At 44.9% G+C, this 26,630-nt stretch overlaps 1 protein-coding gene and 1 long non-coding RNA gene across 4 annotated transcripts in view; both read left to right on the top strand.

The window, feature by feature from the left end:
- The window catches only part of CEP43 (centrosomal protein 43), a 28,821-nt gene extending 3,348 nt beyond the window's left edge, over positions 1-25,473 (top strand). Inside the window, exons 3-13 of one of the 3 annotated variants that reach the window (XM_045865882.3) lie at positions 766-820; positions 1,494-1,582; positions 2,018-2,155; positions 6,893-6,973; positions 9,380-9,439; positions 16,069-16,295; positions 18,324-18,436; positions 20,356-20,424; positions 22,780-22,819; positions 24,111-24,207; positions 25,288-25,473. In XM_045865882.3, the coding sequence (XP_045721838.1) occupies positions 766-820; positions 1,494-1,582; positions 2,018-2,155; positions 6,893-6,973; positions 9,380-9,439; positions 16,069-16,295; positions 18,324-18,436; positions 20,356-20,424; positions 22,780-22,819; positions 24,111-24,207; positions 25,288-25,362 (1,044 nt within the window). In that variant the 3' untranslated portion in view covers positions 25,363-25,473. The remainder of the gene's footprint in view (positions 1-765; positions 821-1,493; positions 1,583-2,017; positions 2,156-6,892; positions 6,974-9,379; positions 9,440-16,068; positions 16,296-18,323; positions 18,437-20,355; positions 20,425-22,779; positions 22,820-24,110; positions 24,208-25,287) is intronic. The other 2 variants (XM_045865883.3, XM_045865885.3) reach the window with 2 other exon arrangements.
- On the top strand, positions 4,190-6,886 carry LOC135365651 (uncharacterized). The gene is made up of 3 exons (XR_010413852.1): positions 4,190-4,241; positions 4,807-4,868; positions 5,501-6,886. It is a non-coding gene; the product is annotated as an uncharacterized LOC135365651 (long non-coding RNA).
- Positions 25,474-26,630: the final 1,157 nt, after the last annotated feature.

Below are 26,630 nucleotides of genomic sequence, written 5' to 3' on the forward strand. Positions count from 1 at the left end.
TCTAGTATTATAAATAGGGCTTCTGTGAACATTCAAGTACATGTCTTGGCTCGGATCTGTGCTTTTATTTTGAGAAAATGCCTACAGATGGGTCATATGGTAGGGGTACTAACTCTTTAAAACTTTACTGGACTACTTTCCAAAGTGATTGCACCATTTATAATTCCATCAGTAGAATATGAGACTGTCATTATACCTATAATTCATTCAGTCTGCTTAAAGAAGCTTGAGTGAGCTAGAAGTGTTTTTTCTGTATTTATTCAAATAAACGTCTAATGGCAAAAATAAGTTGGCCTATGCACTACACAAAATCATGTCACATACTGCTGATGAGCTGCGAATAACAAGTGTGTAATTTGAGTCCTTGTTCACAGTAAGCATGCTATAAATGGTAGATATCTATGATGACAAAATGTCAACATGTACTTAGAATAATAAACAGTTGTTTTTGTAAGTAAATGTATTGCCATTTCACATGAGTATCTGAAGATCTAGCTTCTAAAGTAGTTTAATAAACAATTTGTGGCATATTTAAAAATTAAAAATAAATACAAATTTTCATGTGTGGTTTCATTTTATTAGCTTTGAGATATTAAATAGCATGAAAGAATTCCTTTAGTAATCGATAGTTGTGGAGTGGGTTTAACCGTAATTTTATGAGTGACCGTATTTTACTTACATCTCTGCCAAAAAATTAAACTTTAAACCACATTTTGTAGTTGTTTTTAGGATAAATGCATGACATAATATTTCATTTTTTAACAGAACAAAACTCCTCTAGTCAATGAGAGCCTGAGAAAGTTTTTAAATACGAAAGATGGTAAGATGTTCAGTTTGTTCTTGTTTATTTTGTCTGTCTCCGAATTTTCAAATGTTGACTCTATTTAGGAGAGATGAGGAGTTTCAGTTTTTTTTTTTTTTTTTTTTTTAAGATTTTATTTATTTGAGAGAGAGAGAGAGCGCACATGACGGGGGGTGGGGTGACAGAGGGAGAGAGAGAAGCAGACTCCCCTCCCTGAGGCAGGGAGCCTGACCCAGGGCTCGATTCCAGGACCCTGAGATTATGACCTGGAGTCAAAGGCAGACACCTAACCAGTTGAGCCACCCAGGCGCCTCAAGGAGTTTCAGACATTTTTTGAAGTCTGTGATTCTTATAGGTTCTCATTTTAAAATCATATTTTATTGTACAACTGTTAAGTTGTTTTGAATATTCTTGGTCATGGGAAATTGGTTAAAACCAATTTTACGTAAGAAGCAAAATATTCTAATCCATTTATGAAATGTTATGTTGTTTTATTAATAGTTAGCTTCAAACTGATGATCCTCATGAAAACACGGGACTCAGATTTGCGTTACTGGTGTTCTTCACAGATAAATTTATAATTTAAATTTAGAAACCTCTTGTCTTCAGTTAATTAATCTTACTCTGTGGTGTTAGTGAAGGGGGCTTCAGGGATCTCACAGGTGCGCTCACCGCCTCTCACGTTTTGCAGGCCGGCTGGTGGCTAGTCTTGTTGCAGAGTTTCTCCAGTTTTTCAATCTTGACTTCACCTTGGCCGTTTTTCAGCCTGAAACCAGCACAGTAAGAGTCATGAATTTTTTACATCTATTCTTTGAAACCATCCTTGGTACAAATGAGTTCATTATAACCTGAAACTTAACAACATTTGACACTTTATAGGGTCTTGCATGTAGATTATTTTTCGTAGTTGATTATCTTTTTCTTAAAAGCCATGTGAGCTGTAGATAGCTGGTACCCATGCTGCTTCTTAGAACTTTGAAAGGAGTGTTTTGTCGAATTAATTTGTTCTGATGTCAGATACATCCATTTTTGGATGTAGAGACTTGGTTAAAAGAAATATATAATTTTTTTAAATGGGCATTTTATTCATTATAAAAATGATCTCTCTGTGTTTAGAGATATCTTTAAGTCCCCAAAATATTTTTCTTTAATCTCTGAAAATAATTTGCATACTTCTCTGCATTTATATCTTGTTCTATCTTACCTCTTCTCTAGTTTCAAGGTCTTGAAGGTCGAGAGAATTTAGCCCGAGATCTAGGTATTATTGAAGCAGAAGGTACTGTGGGTGGACCTTTATTATTAGAAGTGATCAGACGTTGTCAACAGAAAGGAAAAGGGCCAACCAATGGGGAGGTAAGTATAATTCTAGCCTCTGATATCTTTTTCTATTTTAATTATTGGCTGCTCAGTGTAGCCATGCAGAGTTTTGCATACATAGTGAATCAAAGTTTAAATGGAAAGAAGCTATTCCTTAAAAACAAAACAAAACACAGTCAGATCACATAAAGGCACATTTTGATGAAAATTGGAGACGCGGCAGCTGAGTGTGGTGCCGCGCTTGTTCTGCAGATGGGCACTCGGGCGTCGGGGTCAGGGGTCCGGCTGTGTGGAACCAGCCGCGCTCCTCCACTGGCTGGCTGGCTTCGGACGTGCAGGCCCCTCCCCGGCTCCCCCTGTGTGGCATCGGGAGAGCAGGCCGCCTCCCCCTGTTCAGCATTGGGAGAGGCATCGGGAGAGCGGGCGCCTCGTGGCCATTGTGAGGCCGGAGGCACGGGTAGTGCTTGTCAAGTGCAGAGAACACTCAGCTCCTTAGTCGTACTCTTGTTACCATTTTAAACAGAACAGGGCTGAATTAGAGGCTACTTAATAATTTTTTGAACTTAAGGGCTTTTTAAAAATAGACTTAAAGCTGTTTAAGCTATTGATTGTGCTTAGTTTCTAAACATTTTCAAACTTCTGCTTTCTTGATTAGCTACTGCTTTTCTTACTCCTTTTTAGAGAACTGCTAATGAGAGTAAGTCTGATTCTTAGTTATTAGTTACAAACGTTAGTTTCACAGAGAGAGACCGTTTCACAGACGTGGACCATGTGGTAGCGGTCTCAGACACCTGGTTAAATGTGTGCTTTTAGTCACTGGTTTATAAGTAAGAATGTGGAGGGTTGTGCACTTGCTGTGCTCTGTGTGGAGAGCCTCAGAGCGTGTTTTGTGTTAGAATCTTTGAACATCAGGAGAGCCTGACTGAGCACCTGTTGCATATAGGGCATAACAAACAGGTGCTTTGAATGAAAAGATAAAACAGTTTCCTGGACTAGAAGAATTGAGAGTTATTAAAGATAAAATGTGTTCCCATAAGGGAATGGACGTGTAAGTGATGGCTTACGATAATAGAGGGAGTGTACAGTAAATGGTTAGTACCACACATTTTAGGAGTCAAATCGGTTTTAGTTAAAGGGTTTTCCAAGTGGAAATTTTGTTAAACTCAGTCTTCATGTGAGAGGAGAGGAGAGGACTGGGAAGCTGTTCTGAGGCGGCTACGGGGAGCTGGGGCCAGGAGCGGGGTGCCGCGGCTGGGAGCTGGGGTGGGGCACTGGGGCGGGGCGCTGGAGTGGGAAGCAGGGGTGGGGTATGCTGCAGCAGGGGTTGGGCGCTGGGGTGAGAAGGGGGCGCTGCAGCGGAAAGTGGGGCATGGCGGGGGCGGGGGTGCTGCAGCAGGTCTTGGGTTCAGCTCTCTGAGGTGCTGGTGGCCCCCGTTCTCTCGTGTGCTGTCCCTGAGCTCACGAGCATGAGCGTGGGCTCTGAGCTAGGACGCTTGGGGTCACATCCCAGCTCTGCCGTGTCCTGTGTGTGACTCTCTGAAGACACTTAACCTCCACGTGCTTTAGGTTCCTCACTCACGAAATGGGGACGATGGAAGTAGCAGCTTTGCGGGTGGTGGTGAGAACCGAGGGGAGTCAGGGTAGCTTGTGCAACCGTGCTTCGCATGCAGGGATCTGCGAGTCTTTGCCTTCATCATCACCGTTGGTGGTTCTCTTCTCATTACTGTTTGATGGCTCCCTACGTCCAGCTCAGTCCTTTCCCCAGCGTGAAACCAGAATCTCCAGCTCTTGCCCACACATATCCCTTGTTAACTCACGAACACATCTGAATCCTGTGTGAAAAAACAGACTTCACTCTAACAAAGTGTGAAAAATATGTGTCCTCCCAGATAACCACCCAGTTCCAGTTCTTGCTCCAGATTTCTGTGTTCGTGTTGATTGTGCTTCTGTGACTCCTCGGTTTCAATCCAAGGAGCTGCCTCTCTGTGCCCTCGGTTCGGGCCTCTGTCAGGAAGGAGTCTCTCTCCCGTCTGTACCAGCAGCATGGTGGAAGAAAGCAAGCTTGGTTACTGGGAAACTCCGTTTGCTGCTAACCAGGACGTCTGCCTCAAACTGAGGCCCAGTAAGAGATTTCTTGTCTAGTTGGGTTGATCTGAAAGTGAAAACTCAATAAACCTATTCTTTATATGTCTTTCTGACTGGTGGATCCGAAGCCTCCCCAGTCAGTTTACCCTGTTTCAGAGCTGGGTTTCTGTCAAACGGACACAGGAGAAGATTTTTATAGCTTCAAGAAGTCATTGTTTTACTTCTTTAAAGTTTGAAACCATTGTGAAATACCCACTCTTTGCTACTTTTCTCCTCTGAATATTGGGGTATGTCCTTTTAATTGGTTGTGTGTATGTGTATACACACATAAATCAGTGGTCAAATTCATATTTAAGATAGGGAACTCACAGGTGTCCATTTTGGCTTTTCCATCTTCACTAGTGTTTATAACTTCGAGGGGACACCTTTCTTTAGGTTTTATTAACCTTTGACGTCTGATGCTGGAGAAGAAGATTAGCTGTGGATTCAGCGCATTGAACTCCGTTAGTGATGCTTTTGCCAAAAGTGCATTTTCAGACCACCTTAAGAATCAGGTTGCTATGCCCCACGTCCTTTACCGTGACTTTGAGTTGATTTTGCAGGGTGTTGGATGTTCCCCAGCGTGGAGAATCCCAGCACTTGGTTGTTTGCCGCGCTGCCCCGGGTGAGCCCCCTCCCTACCCGTGAGCACCTTGCAGTCACTCCGGTCCTGCTTCCCAGCACCCCTGCGGGCACGGCCAGCAGTCACTCTGCGTCCTTCATGCTTGTTGACTTCATTTTAAGGTTCAGCCTTTTATCTGTTCCTTTCCACTTTAAAAATTGCAATCACTGTGTAATGGCAACTAGATAGTTTCCAGATTCCTCAGCCTTGATGTTAAGGTCCTGTGTGATGCGGTGCCTACTCATCTTTCTAGCCTTATGCCTTTATTTGAAACGTGAAACCTTGTGCTTCAGCCAGACTTGCTTATACTTGAAAGTGGCTTTTGCTTTCTTGCCTTTTCCTCATCTGCTCTCCACCTAAAATGGTGCATCATCCCCATACCCAGCTGTGGAATGTTGTCATTCACGGTCTCTCTTCCACTCTGCCTTCTGGGATGTTTCTTGTTCTTCCTCTCTCTCTGCTGGCAGCTGTTGTAACTGAGTGCCTGGCTCTGCGTGGGTGTGGCAGCCCCCTGCGGTTGCCCGTCCCTCCCCACGTCATCCCTTGGCTGGGGACAAGGGCTTGGGCTCACCTTTGTATCCTTTGCAGGGTCCAACCCAACAGGGATTCTTCTTCTTCTTTTTTTTTTTTTAAAGATTTATTTATTTTAGAGAAAGCGCACATGGTGGGGAGGGGCAGAGGGAGAAAGAATCTGAAGCAGACTCCCCGCTGAGTGCAGAGCCCCGACAAGGGGCTAGATCCCATGACCCTGAGATCATGACCTGAGCCGAAACCAAGAGTTAGACGCTCAGCCACTGAGCCACCCAAGTGCCCCCAATGGGGATTCTTCACAGATAATGTGTTCAAGGTCAGTGGGAAGCTTTTGCAGACTTTTGTACAGAGGAAGTACTTGTTTGGAAGATGAATTTGTGAAGGTTAGATGGTGAAATTGGGAGAAGTTCAAAGACTGGGAGAAGTGAAATCCACTAGAAGGCAAATTTAGACAGGAATGATTGTGGCAGTAAATGCAGAAGCAAATGGGCAGATAAAGATTCCCCTTTAAAGGAAGAAGCAGTAAGACTTGGTAAATTAATATTACGGCAGAGGGTTGGGGTCTCAGAGGGTAATATGGGAAGAAGAAAAATTTGCAAAGGTGAAATGAGGTTTTCTGCCTGGGAGAAGATGATGCCATACCAGAAGTCACGCTGCTCAAGGGAGGAGCAGAAGGTATGACGAGCAGCACATTGTCGTGTTTAAAGAGCTGTAGACAGGAGTAGGATTTTTAAAGCAAAATAGCCAATATTTAATATGCACACAGTGCACAGAGCTGCTAATGATGTAATGGATGAATTTTAGGTCACTTCCATTCCATTCCATTCACTATGCGTTTAGCATAGCGCTGAGAAGTGACCAGCGGGTGCCCCGAACGTGGTGGGTTCGTGATGCTGCCGTGCGGTGCGGTGTGGCGGTGTGCCAATCCCCGCGGTGGCTCTGCGTTGCGGTTCGGTCCCGTGCGGCGCGGTCTGGTGGCCGTGCAGCTCGGTGGCGTGGCCAGACCAGCCCCCGGGCTCTAAGAGGTGAGAGGGTGGCATGAGCGTGCAGAGGAGGAAGGGGAGTGTGGTGCTTTGAAAAGGGGGGCGTGCTTTCCGACCCCGCCGCTGTTTGATGTTCTGGAGACAGAGTGAAGGAGGCCGCGAGTCTGGCAGGGGCGAAGGAGTAGCTGTGTGCGAATCACAGGACAGGGCTGGTGCGGACCGCCGGGTCCTGAGCGAGGGCTTCGTCCGGGGCACCTTGACCCCGCGACTGAGCGGCCTGTTCAAGATGACTGGGTCAAATACGTAGGTCATTAGAATCTAAGTGTGTTTTGTTTTGTTTTTGTTTGAGTAAAATTGGGGAAAATCTAGTGAGAATATTTACGTAATTTAGAAAGAGTTAAAAACATCAGTATTGTGTAGTGGTTTTCAATGCTAAAATGCTGTTGAGGCTTAGTAGTGTATTTATGTTTTAGTTTAAACTATGTTTTAATCTTAAACTGTGAAATATTTTAGGGTGCACTAGATCTGTCTGATGTACATTCTCCACCGAAGTCACCAGAAGGCAAAGCAAGTGCTCACAGCGGTGCCAGTAAGGTGAGTGGGCCGCGGGTACGAGGACTTCTGCGCTCAGACTCCACGGGGCTCTGCTTTTCTCACCCTCGTCCTCCTTGTTCCAGGTTTTGTTTTGTAATGAAAATGCTGTGTAGTTTCTTGAAATTGCTTTTCTCCCCTTAATGAAGCATATATTTATAACAATTACTTCAGTTTGTTGGTAGTTTTTTTGAATTTTGTGTCATAGAAAGGAATGCACTGCTGAATCACAGAATTGTGAGATATTTGGACTCGTTTGGTACTTTGAAAATTTTCTTCCTCAGTTGACAAGAGGATTTATTTTTCATTTATAAATCCCTAGCTTGAGGATACTAGGTTCTAGACTGTTGTTCCAGAATATTGTGGTGTTGAGTATTGTAGATGGATGACCAGTTTAGAATTGTAAATTATAGTGGTTTTTTTATATTAATGAGCTATTTTGAGGATTTATAAGAAAATACATATGCCCTGGGTGTGTGTGTGTGTGCGCGTGCGTGTGTGTGTGTGTGTGGTTTATGGGTTGTTAAAGTTAAGGCTCTCTGATTGCCGGAATTTGGCATACTGGAGAAAAATGCTGAGTGGAACACTGGAATTTCAAGTCCAGGATCACAGGAACGGTGATCGTTAGGGGATATGTTGTCTCGGGACTGGTTGCAGCGCCCTGTGTGTTGGTACAACCAACCGGTTGTACCCAAGGACGGGTTTGGGTCAGGTTGTGCCGTGAAGGCTGCTGTGACTCCCATTCTGCAGGATGCGGGTGGTGCCCTGGGGCACGATGGTGCTGCACTGACTTGTGGGCACAGCGGTACCTCTTCAACTAGGTGGCTTCTAGAGGGTTTCTCTCTCTTTCAGATGCCTGGGCTCAGACACCAGTGAGTGGTCCCTGTTGTTTTGTCGCTGGGTCTTTATGGTGTTGCTCCTTTTCATTTTTTTCAATTTGGAAATCAAAGGATTTTATGCTTTATTGGCAGCCGAGGGAAGAGACCATCATGCTGTTTGTAGGTGTCCCTTCTCTCTGAGATCTGGTTAGCCTTCACTGTGGGGAGGCCTTTCCCTCAATGCTCATGGGAGGCTGTCACCATGGTTACAGAGGGAGCAAGGTTGTGAGTAAATTTAAAAAGTCCCTTTAAATGAATTGTCAGATATAGGAGCCTTGGTAAAAAAGCTTTGCTTTCTGTGAACATGTCTGGCTGTGAAGGGGTTAAAATTAATGCTTATTCCACAATATCAGTACCTGTAGAATTGAGCTGTTTGGAAGTTCTCTTTTTGGCCAGTTATTATTTTGTAAAGCAAATTAGCAACATGAACCTTCTACATGTGGTGTATCTTCAGGATAACAGATTAAAGTCTTTGACATACTTTCTCTACACAAATTTTATTTTCAAGATCTTAAGAATTACGATGAGAATCTTTTAAGTCAGGAAATGTTGCCTTAAATACAGAGAAGTGCCGGTAGTTACCAAGGTGGGTTTGGAGAGCAGTAAGCTGTCCTCCAGCTGTCCCCTCGCGCTCACCGCCTCCTGTCGGCTCCCCGTGCGGCGGGGAGGCCCGTGGGGCAGTGGCCGTGTCCGCAGGGCTGTGGCTGACTTGTGTCAAGAGGAGGCCTTCTGCTGGCAGGTGAGCTGCAGTTCCCTGTAGTTCTGAGGATGTGGATTTGGGGTTTCAGCGCTTTCCCCACCTGTTTCTTGCTAGCTCTCTTTTCTCTCTCAGTGGTCTTTGAATCATCTTGGGCTCTCAGGGTACCTTGTCAGGCTGCGTGCCACGGAGAGCATTCGGGGCTTTGGGGCTGTGGGACGTTGTGGCCAAGCCGAGGGTCCTGCCCGGCCTGCAGGAACCGCTTTGTGTGCTCCCGAGCAAGGCGAGGCCGGGGCTGCTCTTCGGGGAGGCTGCTCCGGAGGCCAGGCCTGGCTTTGCCGTGGAGCGCCGGCCGAGGTGTGGTTCTGCACTAGGCTGCCGTGGGGCGGGGCGGGGGGTGCGGGCCCAGTCACTGCGAGGCATGGTAGTTACACGCAGGGTGAACCACTGCAGGAGAAGAGAATTCAGGAAGGAGAAAAAAAATGTGCGTTTCAGAAAGGAACATATTGATTAGGTTTTCCATTCTTAAGAGCTTTTTTTTTTTTTTAAAGATTTTATTTATTTATTTGGCAGAGAGAGAGAGAGAATAAGCAGGGGGAGCGGCAGGCAGAGGGAGAAGCAGACTCTCCGCTGAGCAGGGAGCCCAATGCGGGACTCGATCCCAGGACCCTGAGATCATGACCTGAGCTAAGTCAGACACTTCACTGACTGAGCCACCCAGGTGCCCCCTTGAGAGCTTTTCTAATAGGAAACTTTTATTAGTTTGGTTATGGATTAGTTTCTTTGTAAAGATTTATACTTTTTGGTAAAATGTCATTTTATTCTCATGCTCAGATACCAAGGTATAAAGGACAAGGTAAGAAGAAGACAAGCGGGCAGAAGTCTGGTGCCAAGGTAACATGCATGAGGGCAGAGGAAAAAAGCAGCCTCTGCCACAGCAGACCGCCAACTCTGTGGGCTCCTAGCGGGCACTGAATCCCTGTTGGCCCAGGGTTCAGTTTTCTGTGCCAATGTCACTGCCTTCCAGCTGTAATCAGAATATGATCGAGTCATGGGGCGTAAAACAAAAAGTAATTTGACTTTTCGATTTTTATCCAGGTGAAAATCATACTGTTGGATTTTAAAAATGTGCTGTCAGTTTTACTTTGAGAATTCCTTGTTTTGTTGGCAATAAAGTTGAAAATATTTTCCTTTTGAATGGATGGTCATATACATATTCTTAACGTTATGATTTTTATCTGAGGTAAATAGCGTATCAAACTACTTTTTGGGTAAGTTTCAATTGATAAATTAAAGGCTAAACTTAGTTTCTTTCAAGACATTTTTGTTTGTGTTGAGCATTTGGCGGTGTATCAGACCATTGCACATCGGTTAGCCTTCCCTGGAAGCCCTGGCTCACAGGAGACCCGCGGGGACACGCAGGGCTGGGCGAGCTGATTCTGCAGTGATGGGGCCTTGGCTGCTTTTTTTTTCCTCCCGAAATCATGACAAAAATCAACTAAGCCAGTAGATTAGCTGCTTTTAAAATTTAAGTATTACAGGTCTTAGAAGCACTACTCGTCAGTATACTTTTCACATTCGTTTAGAATAAGATACTTAAGATATTTAATTTTTAGTGCTGTAAGAATCTTTGGTTCTTGTTGAACCTTAGGTTATGTATAGATTATTGAAGATCTTCAAAATCAAAGGGTTTTTAAAAATTGTATCTGCTGTCTTAGCTGGCTTTAAGTTCTAGTGGTTTCACTGGTAGATTCCCCTTATTCTATTTGTTACATTATTTTTATGTGTTACTACACGAGAAGACAATTTAGAGCATTAATTAGCAAGTATGTGTGACCAGTTACCTGGTGGGAGTTGCTGTGTGAAGGGCTGCGGTCAAGACAGAGTCACTGTGGGCCCCACTGCGGCAGGTGACAGTCTAATTGGAGAGGTGAGACCCACCTTAAGAAAGATGACTAAGAAAATAAAACAGCATATTTTTAAAGATACTTTTAATCAACTTCTTGGACTTTTATTTAAGAAAGTTAAAAGCATATTTCATAGTATTAAGTTTTTCTCACTTATCGGTTAAAACATTTTGAAGTCTGTACATTGTCTAAACCAAAGCACATTAAAAGACGGATTTTCACTTTTCACTTCCCAGCACGCAGCTGTGGTGCCCCAGCAGACTGCCAGCTCTGCCGCGGGCAGGCCGCGTGGGGCTCCCCTGACCTCGGGGGTGACTGAGGGATCTGGACGGGCCCTGCCCTGCAGTTGTGGGCTCTCCGTCCAGCCCCTTTTATTTCATTTTTTGTATTCTTGACCCAAGATACTTAGTCACTTTGGAGCCTTTTTTTCCCCTCCACTTCCTTGATTTTTTTTCTGAATTGCCTTTCTAAGTCTGTATTATACCCAGCATTGCCTGTTTTCCAGCCTGGCAGGTGAGCCCGTGGCTCTTCATTGCTCAGCCTTTCTGCTTTGCCTCAGGCATGCAGTAGGTTTGCAGATCCTTAATATCCTAACATTCTTAACATCTTAATATTTGAATGCCATGCTGCATGTGGTCATTGAGGTACGTAGCAAGACTCCCGGGGGAGCCATCCACAGGGGAGCTAGGTGGCATTTCCCAGTTGTGCAGAGCTCTAAGTGGTAGTAACCCTGCCTGCCATGAGCCAGGCGTGCAGTGAAGGGACCATGAGCGGGGCAGCAGGAGAGCCCAGGACATTGAACAAGGACTGTTGATGTGTCTTGTTACTTCTTTTGCGTACAGGAAGGCACAGTATTAATGGCTCATTCAGAGATCCTTGGTGGCTTTCAGAGAAGTTATATTCATTTCAGAAATGAACTTTAAAGGTTATCCATATATACATATACATGTGCGTGTGTGTGTGTGTATAAATAATTGATTTGTACTTGCTATTATAAACCTGTCAAAGTGCAGAGCAAAATACAAGGTTTTTGAAGGAATTTAAGTTGGGTGCAAATAAAAGTTTTTGTTACTGTTGTGAGACAGTAAAGGATGGGTGGGAGAATTGGAATACTCAGTGGAGAAGTATTCGGTGGGAGGGCGTTTCTTTAAACATTCCAAGTCTATATTAACACTTACTTCCAAGGTATCGTCTGTAATAGTCTATTTCAGTGTAAACCCTTTTGTTCTACCAAACATGGTGCCAGTTGTCTGAGGAAAAAAAATGCATATCAAAAATGACAACAGACTTTTGGTAGGTTCTACTAATTTAGGTTTGTTATTTAAGATGTTATTAGATGCTTTTTGTTTGTAATACTTAGATTAAGATGTTTTTTATCACTACATTAGTAATAGGAAAGGTCATCCTTTTTGTAATCAGTTCTCAGGTATTTTAGAACTAGTGTGTGTTGAGGTACTTTTTGCTTCCAGTTCCTTTAAAAGGACTTTTTAAATTTGTTATTCCTTGTTTTCAAAATTCTGGGATAAGCTGATTAAGGGCAGTGATGAAGACCACAATGTATATATGTTTGGGGGTGGGAGGGCAGGCATATTTGTGGGTCTTTTCAGTCTAGACAGGGCTTTCTAGATAAACCATTCACTGTCATTCCCTTATACACACACACACTCTCTCTCTCTCTCTCTCTCTCTCTCTCTCTCTCTCTCTCTCTCCGGGACGGATGAATACACTTGGGTGAACAGTATTCCCAACCCTTCGCCCTTGTGCCTGGCCAGCTCCGCGTTTCCAGCTGCTTCAGATCTGAGACTGGACAGCGGGCATTCCCTGCTGGCCCCCAGGCTGCTGGCTGGACCGGGTGATGGAGCGGAGCATCTGTGCAGAGGGTCATTTTCAAGTCCGGTGTCAGAGCCAGAGATACGAATCTACAGGAATTACAGATAGTCTGTAGAGCATACAGACAGGATTTCTAGAAACACTGAGTTTTTAGAAGAGTTTAAATGTTTGTTTTCTGGTTCTAGAATCCTACAGTGTTTATGTTCTAGGTGAATAAATTTTAAATATATGTGTGTTACAGCTGTGGTAGAATTGTTTAAATCGGGTCAAGAAAAGGCCTTTGGTGGGGTGGGAGAGGAGAGCTGGGGCCTTGAGGTGTGGATGGGGAAGGGAATTAATACCCATGCATTTTTTAAATACTTTTGCAAAACTAGGGTATTTCTTTAGCTTTGATGTTTCTCTGTTATGAGCTTGGAAAAACAAAATTATTATTTTTTTTAGGTTCTTAAGATGCTCTAGTGATAATTCATGTTTTGGCACTGGGAAACTTCTTTCTCTGTGAGGCTCATTTTCTGTTAATCTAGAAATGACTGAAATCCAGATGTGTAAGTGTACTTGTAGACCATTAAGTATATGCTCAAACTTTCTTACAGCTTCACAGTAATTCACCGTGAAGTTTTAGTCTTGAGATTGGTCCAAGGGAATGTAACAACTGCTGTTCAGTAGGTTTCTCGGTTTTCTGAAAAGACAAACTTTATTATAGGTTTTAGTTATTTAATATAAACACCTATACGTAGGGCTGCCGTGAGAAGGTACACAAACTTGGTGACTTAAAACAACAAGACATTTAGTGTCTCGTGGTTCTGGAGGCTGCAGGTTTGAAATCAGGGTAATGGTGCAGCAGGCTCCCCCTGCGGGCTGGGACGAGAGTCTCTTGCTGGCAGTCCCAGGCGTTCCTTGCCTTGTAGACCCATCACCCCATCCCCGCCGTCCTGTTCACATGTGTTCTCCCCAAGTGTCCTCTCTTGTTGGGTACTGGGCACAGTGGATTAGGGGCCTGCCTCCTGCAGCGTGACCCATCATAACTAGTTACATCTGTCGCGACCCTATTTGTAAGTGAGGGCACGCTCTGAAGTACGGGAGTTAGGGCTTCATCTGTTCCAGGAGACATCGTTGAACCCGTAACTGCCAAGGCCTGTGAGGCTATCCAGGGAATGAATGCCAAGGCAAGTCTTTGTTCTATACACATAACATTAGTTACTTGCCTTACTACCATTTAGATGTGGATAAACTGGAGCTAAGTTCAGGAGGAATCTAAATAGTTAAAATTAAGCACTGTTTGAAACAAAGGTGTGTAACAAAAATCCCCGGACAATGCCTTAAAACTTAAGGTTTTTAAAACAGATCCCAGGGTTTATGTCATGACTTGATTTCTTGTTGCCCAAAAGATTTGGATTTCCTGCAAAATTGCTCTTAAAGTTCTGTAGTACTTGAGTGTTAATTTATAGATGTTATGATAAATCTTTCTCTTGGTGTGAATTTTTTTCTAACCTAAAAGTGATTTGGAATTCAGTTTAGTGAATTCCTTAGTAACCCAACTGAGTAACGGTCCTATTGGTAAATAGGTAGCCATAGTTAAAATGACACATTTCTGTGTGGTTTAGAAATGGATTTTGAAAACAGTTCCGAAACAGATCAAGTGTTTTTAAATTTTACTCCCTAGATAACTAGAACTATAGTTTTAAAGCAAACTAATTATTTTTAAAAATACATACTGTGCTGAACATCAGAGTGTGCTTGTCCATGAAACTTGTCTTCCTCAAACTAGTCTTTGTTCCTATAGCAGGGATATGGCTGAATGCAGTCAAAAACTAGTCATGGGTAGATGGTAGTTACTAAGTTTAGATAGTTCATCATGTGGACTTAAGTTATGTTGGTAATGTGTGAATTCATGGGGAAGGCAGACTTTATTGGAATAAGTGTGGTTTTTTTGTAAAGTTGCTTTACATGTACATTCCATTCCATTTTATTTTCACACCAGTCTGTCCTCAATTTTCTCAGGAGTGTTTTGATGGAGAGAATAGATCTCTCAGGATCTAAATTGTAAATGGGTTTAAGTATCACAAGACTTGGTATTTATTTCCAAATGCATATGTCTTTGAAAATCTATAAATCCAGTTTTCAACATTTATAAATCATAAATTACAGTGGCCATGAATCTAAGGAATATGTAAGAGGGTAGTGCTTCTCTGTATTTGATCCTACCAGGAAAATTTCAAGAAAGTTGTAAAATGTTTCTGCCCTTGGAAAATAGCCTGTGTTGTCTAAAAGATGATAACTTGGTGTTTATTTTTCCAGACATGTCTTTTACAATAATTAATTTCTGTACAAGGCCCTAGAAATTGTATAGCATATGTCTTGCCTGCTCTCGGCTAATGCTGGCCTCTGCCTGTTGTAAACGTGCGTTTTCATACGCGCTCCATTCTGTCTCTACGCATACTGAAAGGGCAGTCCTCCTCAGGGAGTGTCTTCTCCAGAAACTTCTCCCCAGCTGCACACGCCTTCTTTTTTAGCTCCCAGCAGTAGCCAGGTTTGGAAGAGCCTGCTCTGGTTGAATTCTTGGGGACACTCAATGCCTGCAAACAGGCAGTTCCTTAGGATCGCGTGGTCAGTCGTGGAGGATGGCCGGCCTGCCCCCCGCACCGCTCAGGAGAGTCTTCTCTCGCACACCACAGGCCTTGTACACAGCACGGCCCTCTTCAGTGTGCAAGGCTGAATCTTGGGAAATTGTCCGTTTTAACCCACAGAAGCTCTATTTTCATACGACTCAACTGAATAGCGTGACCTAAGTGTTACGAGCTAAGCTCTGGAATCAGACTTCCATATTGACCTGACCCTTTCACTTTCTGGGGACCTTGGCACATGACTGGAATGTCTGCATGCCGCCTCTTCCGTATCTGCAGAGAAGCCAGAACCTGTTCCTCCCGCACCGTAGGCTGCTTTTGAGAGTGAGAAGGACGTAACCTGTGGGAGGACCGGAAGGCGCTCCAGAAATGTCAGCTCCCTCTGTAGTGACAAGCATGGTTGTTTGTGTTTGCTGTTACTTTTGTTATTGACATAGACAGTCTGACCAAGCATGGAGTAAAAAGGCCTTGGGCAACGAGAAATGCACTGGGCTGTTTTGTGCCAACATCACCAGATCAGCGGGATGGGTGTAAAAATGCTTGAGTATTTTGTATGATTCAAGATGCCTGGAGACCTCCATGGCGCAGGTCCCTGGGCACGAGAGGAAGTTATCTGAGAGTCTGAATCCAGACCAGCACTTTCAGTAGCCAGTCTACCTTCGGACGGCAGTGGGAAAGGCGACATCTTTCACCCTGACACCTGTCGCATTTGCCCTGGGTGGAAAACTGCTGTTTTTACTGATGGACGCTTTAGTACTTGGTTCATGTATGTGAACTACTCTTCCTCCGTTACTAGTAATGCCTTCTCTTTTCTACAAGTTGGAAATTTACTCATTTTTAAGATAATTTTCGAAGGAGTGATGTGCCTTTAAGAGGAAATGCAGAAGTTGTTTATAAATGGAATAGGTAAAGATATTTCCATTTAGGGCGGGAGACAAAGAATGGCCTGAACACATCATTATGCACATTTTCTCCTTCAGAAATTGGCCATGCTATGAACTGGGGGTGAACTGTTAGGTCCTGGAGTTACTCTCCCCCTCATGCACTTGCACACGTAGACACAGATTTGTGTATGTTTATGTGACATTTTGCTATTTAAAATAGCTTATTAATGTTTTATTTCACCAAGGAGGCCTCTTCTCTTTCCCATTTCTTTTTCTAGAAGGTCAGTAATGATGCTAGTCAGAGTGATACGAGTGTCTCCTCATCAGAACCAAAGAGCAAAGGTGGTCTCCGCTTGCTGGCCCACGAAACGAAAACTGGATCTTTCTTAAATAACAAAAGTCTAGATGTCAAAGACAAAGCGGGTCTTTGTCCAGATGAAGATGATATGGAAGGGGATTCTTTCTTTGATGATCCCATTCCTAAACCAGAAAAAACTTACGGTTGGTGAGTAAACTCTTTTTGGATTATCAAACTAGGGGCTTAAAAATACAGTTTCTAAATATTTTATATTTAAAAAATGAGCTGCTAAAACTTCTGTAATTATTGAATATGTAAGTCTGATTTTCTGTCCGTAAAGCCTTTTATGTTGTAAAATAATTCCCGCTGGTAAAAAGCGTAGATATTCGTAATTTCTGTAGGGAAGTGTAGACTGAGTGCCCGTCATGTGCCAGGTGCTGTTCCAGGCGCAAGCTGTGTGGCCAGAACACAGCAGAGCCCCTGCCTTCAGAAGCTTACAGGCCTGTGGGCAGAGGCAGCGAGAAGTGAGAATCCCCACACGCTGTGCTGGGTGGATGCAGCCAGAGTGACGGGTCGGAGCAGGGGCGGGGGCGGGTGAGCGTGTGGAGGTGCGTGCTCTTCCGTGATAGCGTTAGGTCAGGGAGGGCGTGCCTTCGAGGGGCTGGTTGAGCAAAGAGCCCAAGCTTGTGAGAGAGTCAGCCCGGCGGATACCAGAGCTCCAAGCAGCGCAGGCAGAGGTGAGCGACAGGTCAGAGAACGGCTGGGGGGCGTTGTGGAGCCGACTCCGGTCGGGGCGGTGCTGACTCTAGCAGGAGTGGGGCTTTACCCCGAGGGACACTGGGGGCCCCAGGGTCTGAGCAGCAGAGTGACTGGCTCACTGGGCTGCTGGGTCTCCAGCTGGGAGCTGTCAGGATTCTTCTCCAGGTGAAAGATGACGGCAAAAGTGGTGAGAAATAGATGGTTTGGGGATGTCTTTTGAGGTTAGATCCAAAAGGATTTGTTGTTAAGTGTTAAAGAATACAGTGACATCAGGGGAAGTTCAGGGTTTTCAGCTGAGCAACCAGAAGGTGGAAAACACCACTGACAGGTGAAGCATGGAGAGCAGGGTTGGGCTGCACAGGTGGGCCAGGTGACAGTCTAGAGCTCACTTCTGATGGGTCAGGTGTGGGAAGGTTGCTAACGCACGGTGAAGCCGGCTGCAGGGAAGGGGTCTGGGCATGAGGGGAGAGGTTTCCGTGTTCGATCCTGCTGCCAGTGGAGCCTAGGGGTGGTCACCTGGGAAGTGAGTGGCACCTGGAGATGAGCGAGGGGAGGAGGAGGAAGAGGGAAGGGGACCGAGAGGACCCAGGAGAGGTGTTCTGGAAGGAGGAGGCCAGAGTGAGTCCTTGAGCTAAGTTCTGAAAGTCGGCCACGGCGCACGGCAGCTTGGAGGCAGGGATGATGGGATTGTGGGTTGGGGGTGGGTAGGGGACAGGGTATCAAAGGATTAGAATGGGTTTAGGAAAGGATTGGGGGGATTGTAGGTGGGGAGTGCTTTTCTGGTGAGTTGTGTTGTTCAGGGGTGTGGGGGAAAAATAGCGGGAAATCACAGTGCGCATGTCTGCTGAGAACAGTCCTGCGTTAAGAGAGGAGACGAGTGATGTGCAGGGGTTGCTGTGCTTGGGGGCGCAGAGCACCCCCTTGCGAGGCTGCTGGAAGGAGGGAGGTGTGGGCGCACTGTGGGCAGGTGGGGGGGGTGTGCGGGCAGCAGCCTATGAAGGTTCCCACCTGAGTGGGGGGTGCAGGGCAGGGTTGGAGAGGAGGCCTCTGAGAGGTAGGAAGTGGCGGGAGGGGGTGCGCAGGAGGGCAGAGCGCAGGGCTGTTGGGGAGATCAGCTGCTGGGGCTGTGGTGCCTCTTCCCCACAACATGGCTGCGCGGGTCACCTGTGCTGTCCCCTGCCTGCATTGCTGGGCGCTGGAAGGGGCCTCTGATAAAAGTCACGGACACTGAAGATGGCAAACAGCGATATCATTTGGGAGCTGAGCGGATTTCTCACTGATAACTTGCCCCGTGGATTTGTGATGACACTCAGCCTGCCTCGCCTTGTAGGTATGCTTGATGGTTTTGAGTCTATGAAGTGTATAACCTGTCTTTCCCAGCACTGTGTAGTGTGCATGTACGGTGTATTCACGTTGCTTATGTCTTAGTGGCCGAACGTAAGTGTGACCTTTAACTGTACGCTTGTTTCTTGTTAGGAGAAATGAGCCTAGTAAGCAAGCAGGAAGCCTTGCATCACTCTCTGACGCGCCCCCCTTGAAAAGTGGACTCAGCTCCCTTACCGGAGCCCCCTCATTGAAAGACTCTGAAAGTGAGTGCCTGGAAGCCCCCGGGTCTCCTTACTGAAGACACGGACTTGGAGGACTCAGGATGTGTTTTCTCTTAAATGCTATGTGGTCATTGTTTATTGTTCAGGAAAAGCCCATAATTTTACCAGTGATAGTTCCTGTTCTTTGCTCTTTAATAAGGTTGTGTTCACTTCATCGTTTTGTCTTGTTTTTCCTGTGCCATCAAAATACTTTTTTTTAGGAAATTGAGTTTTTACCTGCCTTATACAGTAAACATTTTTAAGTCCTTTCTCTGTTGTTGGACATTTAGATTGATTTGAGTAGGATTTAAATTCAGTTCTTAAGAACTTGTTTTTTAGATTCTGTGATACCACAGTAATTATCATACGAATGTTAAAATATTCATCTTTTAGCTATTGGATCTGTTTTATCTTTTTTATTCTACTTTGGATAGTGGCATCACTTTCTTCTTGTGTGTATGTTTTGATTTTTTTTTTTTTTTGACTCAGGATAGTAGGTTTATTTTACTTTTTTTTTATTATGTTATGTTAATCACCATACTTTACATCATTAGTTTTTGATGTAGTGTTCCTCATTGTTTTCGTATAACAGCCAGTGCTCCATGCAGTACATGCCCTCCTTAATACCCATCACAAGGCTGACCCATCCCCCCCATCCCCCTCCCCTCTAAAACCCTGTTTGTTTCTCAGAGTCCATAGTCTCTCATGGTTCGTCTCCCCCTCCGATTTCCCCCCCTCATTCTTCCCTTCCTGCTATCTTCTTTTTTTTTTTTTTTAACATATAATGTATTATTTGTTTCAGAAGTACAGGTATGTTTGATTTTTTAAAATATTTTTTCATCATGATACGTGTATGTTTTAATCCCCATCACCTGTTTCTTAAATTCCACATTCCAGTGAAGTCATACAGTATTTGTCTGTCTTTGACTGACTTCACTCAGCGTTATACTCTGTAGCTCTATTTATGTTGTGCAAATGGCGAGATTTCATTCTTTGGGGTATGAATCTGATGTGTTTACGTGTAGCAGAGAGGTGGGGTGTCAGGCAGACATGGAATGGCCATACGACTACAGTTTACTTCCTACCCCCTCCCCACACACAGATGGCACCAAGACCAAGGATTCGAAAGCACAGCCTTAAACACGGAGATATGTGCGTGAACTTCACTTACTGTATCATAGTAAATGTAGATTTCCTCGACAGCGTGTTCACAGCATAAATGTGCCTCTTTTGAGAACATTTCCTAAAAAGCAGATCTTTATTAGGAAATTGTGGTATGAATTTGTGTAATTTTGCAGTATTTATTAACCTTTCTACGTCATGTGTTGGGGCAGTAGGATTTGCCGGGACAGGCGAAGGAGATGATGTGTGGCTGCTTTTAGCCGTCTGGCAAACTTGCCACATGTTTGCTAATGCGCCCCATCAGTTTCCCTCTTGTCCTTTCTCCTGGTCTTTGTCACCTGCAGTAGGAGTCTAGCATGTCATGATCACATCACTCTTAACACTGGTCAGGGAAGAATGATGTGGACAGGACATTGAGCACTTGGGACTGAAGAAATAAAACCAGTGAGGTCAGTTGGGTAAATGGAATAGCAATTGAATTAAAGCAACATTGAGAAGTTCAGAGGAAAGTAAAATTGATGAGAGTAATTAACTCATACCCGGTGAGGCTTGTTATGATGGTGACGCCGGATAGTTGGGCCAGAAAGTATTTTGGTGGTCAGGTTCCAGTAAAGACTACATGTTTACGTGTGGTGACCAAGGGTGTGCAGTGCATGACGTCAGCATCATCAGAGCTTGTAATTCTTTCTTGGTGTTTGGTTTGGACGTTTTAGTCATAAACCCTATGCTGAAGAAAAGTGGTACAGTTTAGAGATTGTTGTATTCTCAAAGTCAATTTATGTGAATGTTTTTCTTCACAGGTAAAAGAGGAAACACAGTTTTGAAAGATCTGAAATTGGTCAATGATAAAATTGGATCACTTGGATTAGGTAACTAGATTTCTAATTTTAGCATTGATGGCCCGAAGGTGATTATTTTTTAGAATAAAATCTAAATTGAAGTGGCTTAGCCTCCTACAGTGAGCACTTTGTAATTAGATGGTTTGGATGGTCTTCGTGAATCCAGGCTTACTCCATATGCCAGGGGTGGATAAAACAGCCAACCACAACAGACTTTCCTTGTGGAGCTCGGATTCTAGTAGGGAAGATCTGCATCAGACAGGGCCCTACAGATACTTGGAGTTGAGAGTCCATATGCAGTGGTGTGAAAATGGATAGTAGGGTGACTTACCCTAGCCTAGGCATTCCGGAAAGGCCTCACCTAGGAAGTGACTTCTCTGCCAGGACCTGATGGGTCAGGGCTAAGGGGAGAGGTTTCAGCCCACACTGACGACAGTTTGTGCAAAGGCAGTCACTTTTTTTTTTAAGATTTATTTGAGAGAGTGCGTGAGTGGTGGGAGGGATAGAGGAGGAGGGAAAGAATCTCATGCAGACTCTCCACTGAGTGCGGAGCCAGATGTGGGGCTCCATCCCATGACCCTGAGATCATGACCTGAGCCGAAACCGAGTCAGTCGCTCAGCTGACACCACCCAGGCGTGCCCCCTCCCCCCAGCGCACTTCTTCCTGCAGGAATTGGATGTTACAGAAAATGGAAATTACACATCACTTCCCTGTTCTCTTCCACTCTTGCCCTTCCCCCTTTGCACTTTGGTTAAAGTCCTGAGCATGACGTTCTAGGCCTTCGGTGGCCCCTGCCAGCCTTTCTACTCTTCCCTCCTCTTGTCTCCCCCTCCACCCCTCAGACTCATTATTTTGAGGGTGTATTGGTGTCCTCACTGTTTTCCAAACCACTGCACCCTTCCTGTCTCCGGACCTTTGCATGTGTTTCTTGTGGGAACCCACGTTCCCCAATAATTTGTATGTCTGGTACCTTCTTTAGGTTTTCCCTCAGAGAGTTCTCTCCAGGCTCTCTAACAGCATCTGGTTTGTCTGGCTGTCGGCTGCCTCTTTCTTTCCACTGGCGCTCCTTGAGGCTAGAAACACTGCTTACTCTGGTACTTCAGGGGTCCTGGGAGTCGCACACATATTTGACAAATGGATAAAGTAATCATGGGCTTTATCGGAAGACGATCAACTTGTCTGACTAGTCTAGAACTTAAATGCCCTCAGGGATGTGTCTGTGTAGACATAGTCTGGTCTGACACTTGGAGGGACTCACGAGCATCCAGGGTTCTCCAAGCCCTGCCGGCCGCTGAGCCGGGCCTCCTCTTCACGGTCTGCACTCTTCCTCTGGCAGCCACACACATGGCCGTGTGTCCTCCCCGTGCCGGCCGTCCCTGGAAGATGGCTCTCGGGGGCCTTCCCCTGTTCCTCAGGTGATGTGGAGGGGGAGGGTGATTTGGAAGTCTTCAGGTGCTCGGGCTGCACGGTCAGACGCTGGTGACGCTGCTCCATTCGTCTGCAGCCCTTGCTCGTCCCGTGGCCTTCTGTGGAGAGCAGACCGTGTCCCAGGCTTGGGTCCAGCACTTCGCACGTATGGATCCTGACGCGAGCCCTGTGTTTGTTTGGTGTGGGTTTGGCCATCTTCACAGCTGAGGAAACGGCCAAGGAAGGTTACCTAGTTCTCCCACGGGCTGACAGCTCTTCAGAGGGAGAGCTGGGATTTGAACCCCGTTGCGTCTCACTGAGTGAGATGCTCCTGTTTGCTTTGCTCTGTAGCCTCTTCACACTTCGTGATACTTTGAAATTTTATATACTATGTTGAGTTGAAAGTATCAGTAACAGGGACGGGACACCTGGGTGGCTCAGTTGGTTAAGCATCTGCCTTCGGCTCAGGTCATGATCCCAGGTCCTGGGATCGAGTCCTGCATCTGGCTCCCTGCTCAGCAGGGAGCCTGCTTCTCCCTCTCCCAGCTGCTCATGCTCGATCTCTTGCTATTTCTCGCTCACTCTCTCGCTCTCTGACAAATAAAAAACCTTTAAAAAAAAAAGTGTCAGTAACAGTTACGATGACTTGCTCTTATGAATATAATATCATTTAATATCAGATGACTTTATAAATGGTAAACATATAATGCAATTAAGCTTTTAGAGACTTGGAATAAAAGACCGGGTATTAACTACATTTTATGACATTTTATTGTTTCCTAGGCAATTTATTTGGTCATTTGCTTTCATATCACATATGTTAAAAATACTATTTCTGATCCTGGCGACTTCTTTTTTACTGCTGCAATATAATTCATTAATGTAGTTTTTCCTGAAGGAAATGTGTGTGTGTGATCGCAGATAAATTGTGGAGCATGTTGGTATAAACATAACATATCTTTTCTTAAACTTAACAGGGACTGGAGAAGAAGATGACTACGTTGATGATTTTAATAGGTGAGAAACATAGTTGGGCAACAAATACAGTGTAAACAGTTTCTGACACAGGAAGTAGGACAGAATTCCATTTGTGCTCATTTTAGTGTATTAGACTCTCCTGTTCGTACTGATTGCAGATGGAGAGAAGACAGTTAATCCAGGATTATACACTGGACTTTGAAACCTGTTTCGGTTTCGCATTAGAATGTGAACAAATGCGTCATGTCCAGAAAGCTTGATAAGAATGGGTCAAGCAGAGGCCCCAAGGAAGGGACGCAGAGTCGCTCAGAGGTGTCAGGTCGTCGGGATCCATGTGCTCTCCCTAAATGCGGTGGTGGGGAAGGGGGGGAGGCACACACAACTTTAAAAATGGCCCTCTCCAGTTATTGTTCTGATTCAGATGACATCACTTAATACTTTGTTTCAGACCACTTTTTTACATACATAAGGACAGTATAATCCTATGAGTTGCCTAATAGTTTGGAAATAATATTTGTTATGGATACGATTAGAAATTTTAAATTAGAGTCTGAGAATTTTATACAATTGACAGGTTTTTTTTCTTCCCCCAATTGGGAATTTATGTTTATTTATTTATTTATTTTTTTAAAGATTTTTTAATTTATTTATTTGACAGAGAGAGAGCGAGCGAGAGCAGGAACACAAGCAGGGGGAGTGGGAGAGCGAGAAGCAGGCTTCCTGCCGAGCAGGGAGCCCGACGTGGGACTCGATCCCAGGACTCTGGGATCATGACCTGAGCCGAAGGCAGACGCTCAACGACTGAGCCACCCAGGCGCCCTATGTTTATTTTTTAACAGAATAATTTATTGGGCACCTGGGTGGCTCAGTTGGTTAAGCGACTGCCTTCAGCTCAGGTCATGATCCTGGAGTCCTGGAATCGAGTCCTGCGTCAGGCTCCCTGCTCAGCAGGGAGTCTGCCTCGCCCTCTGACCCTCCCCCCTCTCATGCTTTCTCTCTCTGTCTCATTCTTTCTCTCTCAAATAAATAAGATCTTAAAAAAACCACTAATTTATTAAACAGTTTTTTTTTTGAGGAGTGGCATGATGTAGTAGATGAAATAGTAAAAATCTGGGTTTGCATCTTCCTTGATCTTGTGGCCACGGTCACCTTTATGGATCTTCGTTTTCTAGTCTCTTGAAGTGACTCGCCTGTTTGTGGCTCACTAAGTTACTTTAAGGATCAAGTGAGATAATGTGTATGAAATTCATGAGATTTAATATCATTTTATTATATTTTATTTAAATGTTTATATTCAGCGTTCTTTTTTCTTTTCTTTCTCTCAAACTAGTACCAGCCATCGCTCAGAGAAAAGTGAGCTGAGTATTGGTGAAGAGATCGAAGAAGATCTTTCTGTGGAAATCGACGACCTCAATACCAGTGATAAAGTACGGTGCGGGCGCTGCCCGGGGAGTGCTGCGTGTGCCCGAGTCTCTTGCAGTGGTGGACTGCAGAGCTTTAACAAAGTCCTGGCCCCGGCTCTGGAGTCCGAACTGGCCACCCGGTGGTGTAGTCAGCAGAAGCAAGTCGTCCTGTTTGGAGAAGTCAGGATAGAAACTGGCGCAGGTGTAAGAGAGGCAGTGAAGCTGCGTCTCAGCGGGCAGGTCAGCTCAGCCCGTGGGGACGGTACAGCAGAAGTGGACGCAGGCTGTACAGTGAGGAGTCCGGCACGGAGGTCCACATACGACCTTTTTATTAGGCAGACAGCGGCGTATACTTTGATGTGTGTCAGGAGAGGCCAGGGAGCCTCTTGGGATCTCCTGTCGTGCCCACAGAAAGCTGCAGCCCGGTCAGGCGAGGGCCTCTCGGGTCATAGGTCCTTACAGCCTGGAGGTGAACGTTGCTTTCCAGAATGAGCAGGGAGTGCTCGTGACCATCAAGGGATTAGCAGACAGGAAGGCCTTTGAGAGGGGTTATAATGAAATGTTCTATTATTTCATTATGGTGTTATAATGAAATGAAATGAAATGTTAATAATGAAAGCACGTCTGAGCCAGCAAACATCTGGGCACGTGTTCTTTCATGGACTGTGGTTCTTAGGCAGGCTTTAACCTTCAGTCCTTGGCTGGTTTGTTTGTGCAGTGGAAGTGGGAATGCCTGCCTCCCAGGATTGTTGGCGAGGTTGAGTGAGAACTCCCGACACGTGGTCAGCCTCCACGGTCTGCCTCTTACCTGGCACCTCATGCCGGCCTCAGGGGCCACGGTGTGCTGCGTTAAAGTTACCAGAGGGGCTCCAGACGGGTTATTTTAGCAGGTTTTTGTGTTGTTGTTAATGTAGAGTTCTGCTATTAGCTCAGTCTTTGGGTAATTCTCACAGATTTCAAAATAGGAAGAAGGTGAGGTAGAGGACTTCAGAATATGAAGCAGTTTGTAGAGTATAAGATATTTAAATTATAGCAATGTATTTTAAGAATTGTTTGACTCTGCATTCTGATACTGGTTCTTTTTTTTTCTTTTGAATAACCAAGCTTGATGACCTGACACAGGACCTGACTGTGTCCCAGCTCAGTGACATTGCGGATTATCTGGAAGATGTTGCATAGACGTGAAAGAAGGAAGTATTCTAATCAACAAAGGACAAAGGACTCTGATCAGTTCCATTTTTTTTTCCCCAGACAATCACTCTTTGCTGGAATGTCTGCTCCCTCTTGGTGCCTTGTGTTTCAAAAAGACTGCAGATATTTTTAAAAATTTAAGTTCTCATTATACTAAACAAAAGCTTCCTACTTGAGCCCATGTGTGGAAGATACAATATTCTTAATTTGGTTTGGCTGGAAGTTGATTATCTACAACTCAAATTCATTACAAGGCGTGAACCCATGAAAATATGAGTATTAAGAGCTTACTGAAAGGTGTCAATAAAGCTGTAGGTTCACACAACTGTGTGTGTGTGTGTGGCTTTAGCCATCCAGAATCAAAGCATATTTGATACTAGGCGGTTGTGCAGAGAGTTGGCAAAGTGGCCTGAAGCTTATTACCGAAAGTTAGATTTGATATGTCAGCTTTATTTTGTATTTCCTTCCATGTGGAAGGGTTGTTAGACCAGTAAGCTTTTATTAAATACTCCTGTGTGTGCTAGTTTTGCTTGTTTCGAAGAAATCTAGAGGTTGTTTTGACTTCTAATCCATGAATTGTCGCTGACAGCAGTCGTGGTCACCTCCCCTGTCCATAGAAGAAGCTGTTGGTCACAGGCTGTCTTCTTTATTGTTGTAATTTATTGTGTGTAAAGATGCCTGGAAACATACTTGATACCAGAATGCATCTGAAACCACCAAGCAGTGCTTTTATTTCCGATCTGTAAGTTGATCGTATTAAAATCCAAATTGGACTGTCCAGTAGTAACAGCCTCAGACCGTATCCGGAGTGCTGGGCTTTGTGCGCTGTCCGTATTTCCTTGCAGCCCCGTCCGGACGGAGGCGGCGCTGGCCCGCGGGCAGCCTCGCTCCCTCTGCCCGAGCCGTGCTGCTGTCCCCGGGGGGTCGCTGACCCGCACTGCTGGGGGTGCCGCGTGTGTTCCCAGGACTGTAAGTGAAGCTGTGAGCGCGTGCTACATTTTGTACTTTTTTGTTTGAATTAAATTATGTTTTTTTATTAAAAGTCATCTTTATTAATAAAGAGTAAGCTAGACCTACTTGATTGATTTCAGTAAGTGAGCAGACTTTGTCGTTCCTGTAGCGCCGGTTTTTCCTATCTGCCTCAGTGTTACAGAAGTCTTTGCCGGGCCCTCGTATGTGAAGGGCAGCGATAACGAAAGGGTTGCGATTATATAACATGACAGTGTGATTGTGTAACATCTAAGTGAAACTGAGCC

The sequence above is a fragment of the Mirounga angustirostris genome, unplaced genomic scaffold (assembly GCF_029215605.1).
Source record: "Mirounga angustirostris isolate CCGP_5_RB_7025 unplaced genomic scaffold, mMirAng1.0.hap1 SCAF_8, whole genome shotgun sequence".
NCBI classification, from domain to species: Eukaryota; Metazoa; Chordata; class Mammalia; order Carnivora; family Phocidae; genus Mirounga; species Mirounga angustirostris.